The sequence below is a fragment of the Lissotriton vulgaris genome, chromosome 10, assembly GCF_964263255.1.
Source record: "Lissotriton vulgaris chromosome 10, aLisVul1.2, whole genome shotgun sequence".
NCBI lineage: Eukaryota > Metazoa > Chordata > Amphibia > Caudata > Salamandridae > Lissotriton > Lissotriton vulgaris.
Window position 1 is genome coordinate 1138124913 of NC_141698.1, and position 12662 is coordinate 1138137574.

At 43.4% G+C, this 12662-nt stretch overlaps 1 protein-coding gene across 2 annotated transcripts in view; it reads right to left on the reverse strand.

Annotated features, from left to right (window-relative positions):
- Positions 1 to 12662, reverse strand: part of F8 (coagulation factor VIII) — a 424604-nt gene that overhangs the window by 239064 nt on the left and 172878 nt on the right. For both annotated transcript variants that reach the window (XM_086942238.1, XM_086942237.1), the window contains exons 4-5: positions 9329 to 9541; positions 6923 to 6994 (exon numbers count right to left, since the gene is read on the reverse strand). In XM_086942238.1, coding sequence (XP_086798364.1) covers positions 6923 to 6994; positions 9329 to 9541 — 285 coding nt within the window. The remainder of the gene's footprint in view (positions 1 to 6922; positions 6995 to 9328; positions 9542 to 12662) is intronic.

A 12662-nucleotide genomic window follows, 5' to 3' on the forward strand; every position in this document is an offset into this window, starting at 1 on the left:
TGTCAAGGCCCCCGGCAGGAAAATCCAGTTAACCCTGTCGAAGGCCTTGGTGGCGTCCAAAGTGAGGATAGACAAAGGCATGGAGTCCTTAATCGCTATGTCTATGGCACCTATAAGATCGTAAGTGAGTTTGTGCAATTGACGTCCCCTCACAAAACCCTTCTGATTAAGATGTAAGATATCAGGGGCCACCTGGTCCAGCCTGTTTGGTAAAAGAGATGCAAAGATTTTATAGTCTGCATTCAAGATTGATATGGGACGGTACGAACCACAGTTGTTGGCAGGTTTGCCAGGTTTCAAAATAAGCGTGATAGAGATGTAGGTGGTAAGGCCCCCACCTGTAGTATGTGGTTAAAGAGTATAACAAGGAGGGGCGATATTTCAGCCACCAGGTTTTTGTAAATTTCAGCTGGCAGGCCATCTGGGCCTGCTGCCTTGTTGCTCTTGCTTACCTGGATAGCTAATGTAACCTCTTCCTCTGTAATCTCCCCATCCAAAAAAGCACTTTGTTCTGAAGATAATGATGGAAGGGAGACACCGTCTAACCATCTGACTACATTATCTAAGGTGATGTTCCTGTCCTCCTGGTATATTTTTTAAAGAAATCCTTAAAAGCTGTTCTGATTTCTGTGTCCGAAGAGAGGGTGCCATTGCTCGTAATTACAGAGGCTATGATGTCACGTGTTTGGTCAGTTTTGGTCTTCCAGGCCAATAATTTACCGGCTCACTCCCCATATTCAAAATGGGATGATTTGCTACTCTCCCATCTTTGGAGGATACTTTGATTCAAAACCGTGGCCATTTTCTCTTTTAGGGCAAGCAGGTTCTTCTGTAGTTATGCAGGATCCTGGTTAGGCGTGCTATGAATGGCTTCTAATTCGGCTTGTAGTCTAAGGAGGTCGGTTTCGATGGATACTATTTCTTGAATGTATCGCTTCTTTAGGAACACAACCTTATTCTTGATTGCCCCTCGAAGAAAGGCATTATATGCATCCCATACTGTACAATGGTCCGCTGAGCCAATGTTTGCTAGCATGAACTCTCGGGTATCAGTTTTAATAGATAAGATATCATCCGAAGATGAAAGGAGAGAACGATCAAATGTCCAAGATCTAGAAGGTGATGTAGTTACTCCATACAAGGTCAGTGATACTGAGAAATGGTCAGACAGATGTGATGGCAGGTATCTTACGTTTTTCACTGAATCGGCCAAGTTACGACTAATTAAAAAAAAATTGATTCTAGATTGATGCCGATATTTGAAATTTCTAAATGAAAATCCAGGTTCCAACCCTGCTCTTACCCTCCAAATGTCAGTGAGACCGTATTGGCTCATGCAGTTGAGAAGAAAAGCTCTAGTTTTTGATAAAGTTTGCTGCCTACTACTTGGGGATTTATCGAGCAAGGGATCTAACACGATGTTAAAGTCCCCTGCTATAATAATAGTCTCTGAGAAATTTAAAAGGTGAGAAAATAATAATTCAAGAGCTGAAGAATCGTCCCGGTTAGGCCCGTAGTAGCCTGCAAGAGTCAAACGAACTCCACCTATATCTATAGACGTAATAGCCCATCTCCCACCGGAATCAACCTCCTGTGAGATAATTCTTACATTTAAGGGTTTTTTGAAGAGAATAGTCACCCCCCTTGTTTTCAAGGTTTGAGAAGAGGATACTGAGATGTCAATCCACCTATTTTTCTTAACCACTTCGAGCATCTCAGCCTTGATTAGGTGTGTCTCCTGGAGTATAATGACCTGCGCATCTATATCGCGCAAGTATTGCATGATCTTATTCGCTGTTAGCTTGGTGCGCAGGCCATTAACATTCCAGGAGAGAATCCTGAGATTACTCATGGCTCAAAGACCCTATCATCGCTGTGAATCCACTGGATTTAGTGAAACAAGAGTCAACACTCACTCCTGCTATTTTTAGATTCACTACCCATATTTTAAGATAAGAAAAGAATAGCCAAAAACCTAAGCGAAAATGAGGAAATTTTATGTTTATTGACCACCCCTTAACCCCCCCCAGTGCCCCAACCTACCCCCCCTCCCCTGAGGAACCCTTGTGCTATCTAACCGGAGCAAGTCTGGCAGATGGCACTCCCTCCCCTACCCAAGCCCCTGCAGAGTGATGTTATATTTATATTTTTTTAAATTTATTTTGTTTATTTTCACTTTTCCTTGCTTTATGTTTTTTCCTTCTTTTCCAATTATTCCCTTCGTATTTTTCTTCCCTTTTTATCCACAGACTGCTGCTGTAGTTAAATAGCTTTGTTTTCCACTATTTATATGGACAAGGGCTCTAAATTGGTTGTTCCCTTTTAATTTTCAATTGCCCATTTTTTATTTTTTATTTTAATTTTTTTAGCTCCTCTTTCAACCTAACATAAACATTCATACTAGAGAGATAAGATGTTGAGAACCTAATAATGACAATAACCCCTAAAGCGAAGGCGCTAGTGAAAGATTGGAGGAATGACGCAAAGAGAAACAGCCGGTATTACCGGACCTGATGTTATCAGTCCGAGTTAAGATTACTCTTAATTTAACCAGAGGCCCACTGTTTCCCCCAAAAGACAACAACAGCTCATCTGCCACCTGAACAGAACGAATGTTAAACATCTTGTTACTAAACATGATCTTTAGAGCTGCAGGAAAGCCCATTTGAACCGTTGCGCCCAGATCTCGGAATGCCTCCATCCTCCTCCCCAGTTCCCACTGTTTTTCCAGGGTGATCCTACTTAGATCTGATCGTATTTGGAAGGTGAACACTTTGCCTGATAAAGATTTTTGCCTTAGCGCTAGATTGAGGATCTGCTCTTTTAAAGTATAAGTGTGAAAATTCACCAAAATCTTTCTAGGCTTAGTTCTTTAGGGGTTCCGCCTAAAGGGGTCTCTATGAATCCTTTGGATATCCTTAAGGAGCTCTTCTTCCGGCATGTCGAGGGTGAGGGACTGCTTTAAGAGCGGGATAATAAAGCCTCTAGCATCCGAACCCTCACTTCCCTCTGGCACATTCAGGATTCTGATGTTACAGCGCCTAGCATTATTCTCCAATGTTTCCATCCTCTCCGCTAGTGACAGGTCCTCTCTCTTGAGTTTTGATATTTTCGTCCTTAGTGTCTTCTAGATGCAAGGATAACCAGCCAACTGTCTCTTCCAGAGCCTCCGTTCTTACGGTGAGACCATCAATCATACTATCAAGTGACTCACAGTAATTTCTGATCTCTCTCTGGATTTATGCAGACTCTTCAAAACCTCTCTTAATGTCAGCTGACAAGGTTGAAAACATGAGCTGTAGGGAAGCCATTGAAATGCTGGAGGAAGGATCCGAGATTGGGACAGTGTGGCCTTTTGACTTTTGATTTATGCAGCTTGTTCACCTGTATCAAGCATGAATTGTGTAAAAATGTTTGTAGACATTTTACGAGAGCTAGATATATATAATTGTTGCTGTATGCAGAAAAGATCTTGGATATGATTCTATTTTGTCTAACCCATAAAAAAAGTCATTTTGATGACTAGAATTACAGACAGACCTAAGGCACTGTGATGAGGACCTGCTTTGCACCCTGCTATGCAAACTATTTCATGGGCTAGGAATGGAGAATGTTGTCATCACTACCAAGGCATACATCCACTATATGTTGTTCTCAATGTAGATATATTGATGATCTGTTTCTAATATGGTGGGGAGTGGAGAGCTCTGCCAAAGGATTTGTAAAAAAACTCTGAATAACAATGATTTAAGTTTAAAGTTCGCTTTCAGCCCCAGTAGGAAGACACTAGAATTTTTTGCTTTGCTGAAAGGTGAGAAATGGTAAACTAAACTCTACCACAACAAAACCACTGAAAACAGTAATATACATGCTCAAAGTGCCCATCCTAAGAATTTGGTGAGTAACATCCCTTATGGGGAGTTAAAAGTAATCAAAGAAATTGTAGTTCCTGTGAGGCATATAATATGGAAAAACAGGTTAAGATGAAAATATTCTTAGACAAGGATTACAGTCACAAAGTGATTAACACAGACATCCATGCTATCAGCAGAAAAATCTCCCCTAGACCTCAAGGATTCCATAATTAACACAGAGGACTCAGATTACTACAGCGGATACATAACAGCATTTAGTAGCCGGACTGACAACATGAAAAGATATTGCACAAACACTGGCATATCTTGCACACAGACGATATTCTAGGCAAGTACTTTGATGGACATCTAAGAATCACCTTCAAGAAGGACTAATCATTAAAGGATCTAATCAGTAGAAATATGATAACCAGCACTCAATCATACAGTGAGTCTTCCAAGAGGAAGGATTTTTTCAAATGCAATAATTTCAAGGCATAAAAGAGAAGCAACAATGTTCAGAAATTCCAAATAGTGAGAAAGAATATATTATGAATCACAATATACATGCGTCACATATTTTTGTGTGTGTTGCTTCATATGTCCTGGCGACAAAATTCACACTGGAAGAACAATACACTCTGTCAGAAAACATGTGCTGGAACACCTATGAGCTATCAAGAAATATGACAAACAACATCCGGTGGCCGGGCATTTCTTAATGAAACACAATGCAAATAGTGATGTATTACTTTTCTTTGTCTTTAATCGAATAAGTATCAATTTGAGAGTTGGTAATAGAACACTGCAACTACGTAGGTTAGAATTCAAAGATATTGTCAATTTTGGCATCTTTTAACCTGTAGGTCTGAACTTAGATGAGGAATTATAAGCACATTTAGGCTGAACATAGTTTAACATGTGAAATGGTTCTCAGCATCTCTATAAATTTGTTTTTTTTACCAATAAGATCTCCCATTTTTGAAGCATGATTTTTCTCCTGATTTTTTGTTTTCTTCTGTTAGGAGTGTCTTTGCCACTTCTAATTTTTACCAGTTTTAATGTTATTACTCACACAGGTGCACCGTTATGATCACCACAATATTGAACACAGAGCAGGTCACCATCAGTTAAGCTGTTACATGTTTTATTCTAAAGTTAATGATTAAGTGGTATACATGTTATGCAGTTGTCCACTAGAGCTGGAAAAATAGACAGTTTAGTTCTCTCCACACTACATGATCTTCAGGAATGTATTAAGATAGTCGAACCTTGTTTCAGCATTTTCTAATTCAGGGCTTAGTTAATACACTGTCATTGGGCTCTACTTACAGGATGATTATTGTGTGAACAATTGATTTGAATATCATACACAAAATGCAGGTGGCATGAGCATCATAAGGTTACCTAATTTTCTTACCCACTAGGGTTGGATTATCGGTGGTACATCCAAACTCCTATCCAATCACAGGCTTCAGGGAGACTGATTTTCACACTATCAACTTTGGAAAAAAGCCCACTAGGGATGAATCATTTGGACATGGATCCCAAATCACAAACTTATGAATAATGTGTATTATTATAGGTGGTCCTTTGCTTAAATGACTAACAAGTTTGTTAAATTCATAGTTTGTTAAGAATGCTATGATCTGCTTATTTATTTGAATTGAACATCCAGTGACATTGTCATAGGAAGAATTATTTCACATTTTTCAATAATGTGCATGTGCTACAAATGCGATGAGAGAAGTATTTCCCCCACTAGGCTTATATTATTTGCAATAGGTAATCCATTAATATTGTTCATTGTTATTCGTGGTCTGATGCTTTAATGACAAGGTGGCCAAATTTATATAGTGAGACCTAAAGTGAATTGTTTATTTACAGTGTCCACCGACACAGGATGGAATACTTCATTCATGATGCATATGTGCTCGACTTTCATTTTAAAAATACAAATTGACTGCATGTGTATAGTTTTGTGATTTATCAAGATTGGCAACCTATAAAACCACTCTGAGATGCTGTTGAAAAAGATGGCATACTACACTGCATGCTTTGTCCTTTGTCTATGTTATGCTGTAATGGGGCACTATTGGTGTGTTTCACAGAGGCAAGGTTCACTGACCCCTGAGAAAGGCTGAGGGCAGAAACGTGTCGGGCCTTGAAAGTCGACTTTGAATAAACACATTGGTGTGTCAGGGAAGCAAGTGAACGTGGTGATTTGCTGCTGGTGTAGTGATAAAAAGGTGTGCGTTTCTATTTTTGGGCTCTCCCATCATGATTATGTTCAGCCATTGCTAGAGGCACCAAGGGATTGAGAAATGTGGTGGTGAAAGCTTCTGATGGATGCAAACAATTATTAAATCATGATGTCATTATCTTAACATGTAATAATAAACATAATAAAAAATAATACATTTACCCTTTATTGAGTAATTAATATTAATTTAAATTAATTCGAGCACATAACTGTGAAAACTATTGTAATACCCATAAAAAAAATATAAGTAACTGTGGAATTTTTGTTCAATCATTGTTTAAAAAATGATATATAAATTTAAATAATATATTAAAAGATAATTCTCTTATATGCATTTAATTTGATGAGTTCATGAGCTGTAACATTTTATTTTAATCGTTTTAGTTTAGTATAAAATGTTTCAGATGAAATGACATCATACATTAAATATTTTATTTTCGTTTTTTAAATGAGTAATAAACTTTTCCCTATACTTTCCCATAGGAAGATCTGTGCCTTGGTGGTGGCGCTCTCTGCCTATGTGTGAAAAGATACTGGTAGGTATTTTACACTCCTAGTTCCTACTGTGGGAGGCTCCACACCTGATGTGAGGGGGTGTAGACATGTACGCCTAAAAGAAGCTGTAAATGGGCACTAGTAATAGTGAATAGCAAAAAGTGTAGATTTATTTGTAGATACAGGAGTAGATCGACACATTAGTAAATCTACATGTGCAAATTAACCATTACGAATAAGGCCCATTATTTTATTATATTCTTATTATTAAATTGGTGTTTTTGAATGAGGCGGGATGAACAGTGCGTACCTTCATCGAAGACCGAGACAAGAAGCACCAGCTCCTGGACGCTAGCCTGGGTCTGCTCAGCACTCAGAGTCCCTGGGGGGAGAGAGACAAGGTGAAAGATGAATGGTTGGATGAAAGTAATAGGTGCCAATGTTTACACAGAGCTGGGAAAAGCCATCCAGTGGTACAGATACAGACTGCTCCCATGCCCCCTGCACTGATAAGCTTTTAACAGTTCTATGCGCTGCTCACTGTCCATGTCCCAGAGATGGTGGTCTAGGGTCAACCCAACAGTACGCTTTTGGCACTCCTGCAGACCTGAGCCGGGCTTGGGTTTGTGATTAGTTTCAGCACACAAACAGGCTTTCATGTGTGCTGGGGCCAAAGGTTTCACATGTAGTCGGGTTACTCAGGGCAGGGCTGCAGGGCAGATTATCATGCAGGGGACGTTCCTGTCCCAACTGGGCTACATTCCAAATCTCCACCCTGGCCAAGTTGCCCGATTGACGGCTCCTACGATGCTGCATATGTTTTAGGTCTGGCACCAAATCTAAACCTTTAGATTTCAGTAAAATGTATGGTGGAATATGGTGTGGCATGGAGTGATGTGGTGTGGAGTGACGTGGTGTGGTATGACATGGTGTGGAGTAATGTTGTACGGTATGACGCGGTGTGGTATAACGTGGTGTGGTATGACGTGGTGTGGTATGACCTGCTGTGGTATAACGTGGTGTGGTATGACGTGGTGTGGTATGACCTGCTGTGGTATGACGTGGTGTGGTATGACCTGGTGTGGAGTGATGTGGTACGGTATGACATTGTGTGGTATAACGTGGTGTGGTATGACGTGGTGTGGTATGATGTGGTGTGGTATGACGTGGTGTGGTATGACGTGGTGTTGGGTGATATGATGTGGTATGGTATGACTTGGTATGGTATGGCGTGGTGTGGTATGACGTGGTGTTGGATGATGTGATGTGGTATGGTATGACGTGGTGTGGTATGACATGGTGTGGTATGGTATAACGTGGTGTGGTATGACATGGTGTTGGCTGATATGATGTGGTATGGTATGACTTGGTATGGTATGACGTGGTGTTGGATGATGTGATGTGGTATGGTATGACGTGGTGCGGTATGATGTGGTGTGGTATGGTATGACGTGGTGTGGTATGACGTGGTGTGGAGTGATGTGATATGGTATAAAGTGGTGTGGTATGACGTGGTGTGGTATGACATGGTGTGGTAAGAAGTGGTGTTGGATGATGTGATGTTGTATGGTATGAAGTGGTGTGGTATGACGTGGTGTGAGATGATGTGATGTGGTGGGGCATAGTGTGATGCTCTGTTGCATAGTGTGGTATGACGTGGTGTGTAGTGATGTGGGATGGTATAACGTGGTGTGGTATGATGTGGTGTGGTATGACGGTGTGGTGTGGTATGACATGGTGTGGTATGACGTGGTGTTGGATGATGTGATGTGGTATGGTATGACGTGGTGTGGTATGACGTGGTGTTGTATAATGTGGTGTTGTATACCGTGGTGTGGTATGACTTGGTGTGGTGTGGTATGACGTGGTGTGGGATGATGTGATGTGGTGGGGCATAGTGTGATGGTCTGTTGCATGGTGTGGTAAGGTGTGGTGCAGTGTGGCATGGTGTGATGTGTTGGGGTATCGTGTAATGTGCAGTGGCATGGTGGGATATGGTGTGATGCAGTGTTGCATCATATGATGTGGTATGGTGTATTGCAGAGTGGCATGGTGTGGTATGGCGTGATGCAGTGTGCCAACATGGATGTGGTATGGTGTGATGCAGTTTGGTAGGACGTGATGTTGGATGATGTGATCTGGTGGGGAATAGTGTGATGCTCTGTTGCATGGTATGGTGTGTTGAGATATGGTATGACATGATGTGATGCTCTGTGAAATGGTGTGATGTGATGCAGTGTGGTACAGTGTGATGCAGTGTGTCATGGTGTGGTATATAGTGATGTAGTGTGATGCGGTGAGGTGTGTTGTGGCGTGTGTGATGTGGTGGAGCATGGCGTGATGTTTAGTATGGTGTGATGCAGAGGGACACAGTGTGATGTGGTATGGTGAGACATGGTGTGATATGGTAGGAGGCAGTGAGATGTGGAGTGGCATGGAGTGGTGTAGTATGCAGTGTGGCATGGCCTAATGTGCTGTGGCATCGTATGATGCGGCATGGTGTGATGCGGTGAAGTATGATGTGATACAGTTTGTCATGGTGTGGTGTGGCTTGTGCTGTGGCATGGCATGATGTGATATAATGTTGTGCTCTCTGTGAAGCACACATGCACTTTCTGGCTTCTTTGTCTCGTATAGAAAGAATCAAGGAGATGGATTAAAGCACCCTGAAGAATCAAGGCGCTAGCGTTGAAGCCCCCTTCTCCCCGGGACCTACCTGGCTTGCAGACCAGCAGCGCCCCGATCAGGCCCGCGTTGAAGTCTCGGCTGGGGTCAGTGTGTGAAAAGTAGCTGTAGGTGAGGCAGGCCGCGTCTGCATCCAGGGGCCCGTAGTTCTCCGGAATTTCCCAGACATAGGTGTGGGTGTCACCAGGGGCCACTGCGTCATCGTCCTTCTCTGATTGGCTGCTCTCGTCGTCATATCCCGCACCTGAAAGCGAACATACGTCCATTGTGTTACCTGTTCCATTTCCTTTAGAGGTTTCTCCTTTTTATAAACTTCCTTCTATGCTGGAAGACACTGCTTCACTGTGTACTAAAAAGCATTTAAATTGCCTCAAATCTGTCACACAAGAAGTACAAAAAGAACAATCGATGGACAGAATGCAGAACAATGTCCTACATTCACCCCAGTACAGAGATCTGGGCCTAAATCCATCGTGTTTTTGCACTTCACACCACCCAGTTCAGACATGGCCATATGCAAATCAGTCTTGACCCTGTGCCTCATGGGAAGAGTCCAGCCCGAACTGCCAAGCCATGCCTTACCTGGACCGGAAACAAGCTTCCGAGGACCGGTTTCTGGCTTTCAGCCCTCACCAGCCAGGCTAGCTTGACTCCAGTGGTGTGGAGAGCACAGGACCCACGTCTGGGCATACCCGTCCCACTCAGGGTGACAAATGCAACAAGCATTTGCAATGCAATAGGTATTTACGCAAGTTTGAGCTATTGACATCATAAATGACAATGCCTTTTATTTTTATTTTCATTTTTAAAACATAAATAAAAGGCATTGTTATTTACAATGCCAACAGCTTAAACTCACATAAATGCAAGACCTATTGCATTGCAAATCCTTGAATGAAGAAATACATTCTCCCGATTTGTTTTTTTTTAATCTCCCATGTTCCCCTTTTTCCATCTTAAACGTTGCCACATATGGGTTACTGAGCCAACGGGACTAGCGCTCCTGAAAACCATTGCTTGCAAAAGGAAGGCCTCGGGCTTGAAAAGTGCTACCTCAGTGACGTTCAGTCATGTGGCCACCGTGCGAGCCAATACACGTTTCAGGTTTGTTTACTCTTCAATTCCCTTGATCCTGTGCCGATACATCAAATATTAGTCAATTAAAAGAAACACATGAGCTAGATACGGATGCTACTCAAACACGAATTTAACAAAGCCAGAGTATTCCTAAACTCATACAAAGCGGAATTTCACTGTCGCCACAACGCACAAACGTGCGATTGTTAAACTCCCTGGCAAATGCCACGCAAGACGTTATTGCTATCAGTTGAAACAGTTCACACAGCTTTTTTAAGGCTTCTTTACTGATCTTTGGACGTCCTGTCTCCTTCGGCTGCAGGGTTTTTTACTACGGGCCCCCATGAAGCCATAAATACAGGTCGTATAAAGTAAAGACAAAACTAACGTGCTGCTGCAGCCTTATTACCCGAGCATAGCATCTCCCCCACAGCACCCCCCATTCACGCAGGCAATTGCTTTGGGCAAAATGGCCCCAAAACATATTGCAAGTGGCAGCCGAAGTGAACAGTGGGATTTGTCCGTGTTTAGGCGCGTCGGTTTAAGTTTAAGTTTAAGTTTAAAAATTTGTATAGCGCACTACTCACCCAGAGGGTCTCAAGGCGCTTGAGGGAGGGGAGGTAGTTTACTTATCGAATATCCAAGTTTTTAGTTGTTTTCTGAAGGCGAGGTGGTTCTGTGTAAGGCAGAGGTGGATGGGGAGAGAATTCCAGGTCTTGGCTGCTAAGTAGGAGAAGGATCTTCCCCCCATGGTGGATCTTTGGATGCGTGGAATTGCGGCGAGGGCTTGATTGGACGATCGTAGTTGGCGGGTGGGGGTGTAAAAGGACAGGCGCGTGTTGAGGTATTTGGGTCCTAGGTCGTAGAGGGCTTTGTGTGCATGGGTGAGGAGACGGAACGTTATTCTCTTGTTGACGGGGAGCCAGTGGAGGTCTTTCAGGTGACCAGAAATGTGAGCTTGGCGGGGGATGTCTAGGATGAGTCTGGCTGAGGCGTTTTGGATGCGTTGGAGTTTTTTCTGTAGTTTGGCTGTGGTTCCGGCGTAGAGGGTGTTTCCGTAGTCCAGTCGGCTTGTGACCAGTGCATGGGTGACCGTCTTTCTTGTTTCGGTGGGGATCCAACGGAAGATTTTTTTGAGCATACGTAGGATGTTGAAGCATGATGATGAGACGGCGTTGACTTGCCTGGTCATCAAGAGGGAGGAGTCCAGGATGAAGCCCATGTTACGTGCGTGGTCCGTTGGTATGGGTGCGTTTCCCAGGGCCGGGTGCCACCATGAGTCGTCCCAGGCGTAGGGGGATGATCCTAAGATGAGGACTTCCGTTTTGTCCGAGTTCAGTTTTAAACAGCTGTTCTTCATCCACTCGGCTACTTCTTTCATCCCTTCGTGTAGGTTGGTTTTGGCGGTGTTTGGGTCTTTGGTGAGGGAGAGGATCAGCTGGGTGTCATCTGCGTAGGAGATGATGTTGAGGTTGTGTTGGCGTACGATGGATGCGAGGGGACTCATGTAAACGTTGAAGAGGGTGGGACTGAGTGATGATCCTTGTGGTACGCCGCAGATGACTTCGGTGGCCTCTGATCTGAAAGGGGGGAGGCGGACTCTTTGGGTTCTTCCGGCAAGGAACGAGATGATTCATTCCAATGCTTTTCCTTGTATTCCGACGTTGCTGAGGCGTTTTATAAGGGTGTTATGACAGACTGTGTCGAAGGCTGCGGGTAGGTCAAGTAGGGTGAGGGCAGCTGTTTCTCCTTTGTCCATTAGAGTTCGAATGTCGTCTGTTGCTGCGATGAGGGCGGTCTCGGTGCTGTGTTTGGCTCGGAAGCCAGACTGTGAAGGGTCGAGGGATTTGTTGGATTGGAGGAAGGCGGCGAGTTGACTGTTGACGGCTTTCTCAATGACTTTGGCAGGGAATGGGAGGAGCAAAATGGGGCGGTAGTTCTTTTGTTCAGTGGGGTCTGCTGTGGGTTTCTTCAGGAGGGCGCTGAGTTTGGCATGTTTCCAGTTTTCCGGGAAGGTAGCGGATTTGAGGGAGCAGTTGATGACGTCTCGGAGATGGGGTGCGATAATAGAGCCTGCTTTGTTGAAAATGTGGTGGGACATGGGTCGGTTGGCGATCCTGAGTGGATGGAGTTCATCAGGCGGATGGTGTCTTCAGTGGTGATTGGGTTCCAGGTGCAAAGGTTGTTGGAGGGGGGTTTTAGTTCGGAGGTGGGTGGGGTGGACCGGTCTCCAGACTGGTCTCCAAAGCTGTTATGTATGTCAGTGATTTTGTTGTAGAAGAACGAGG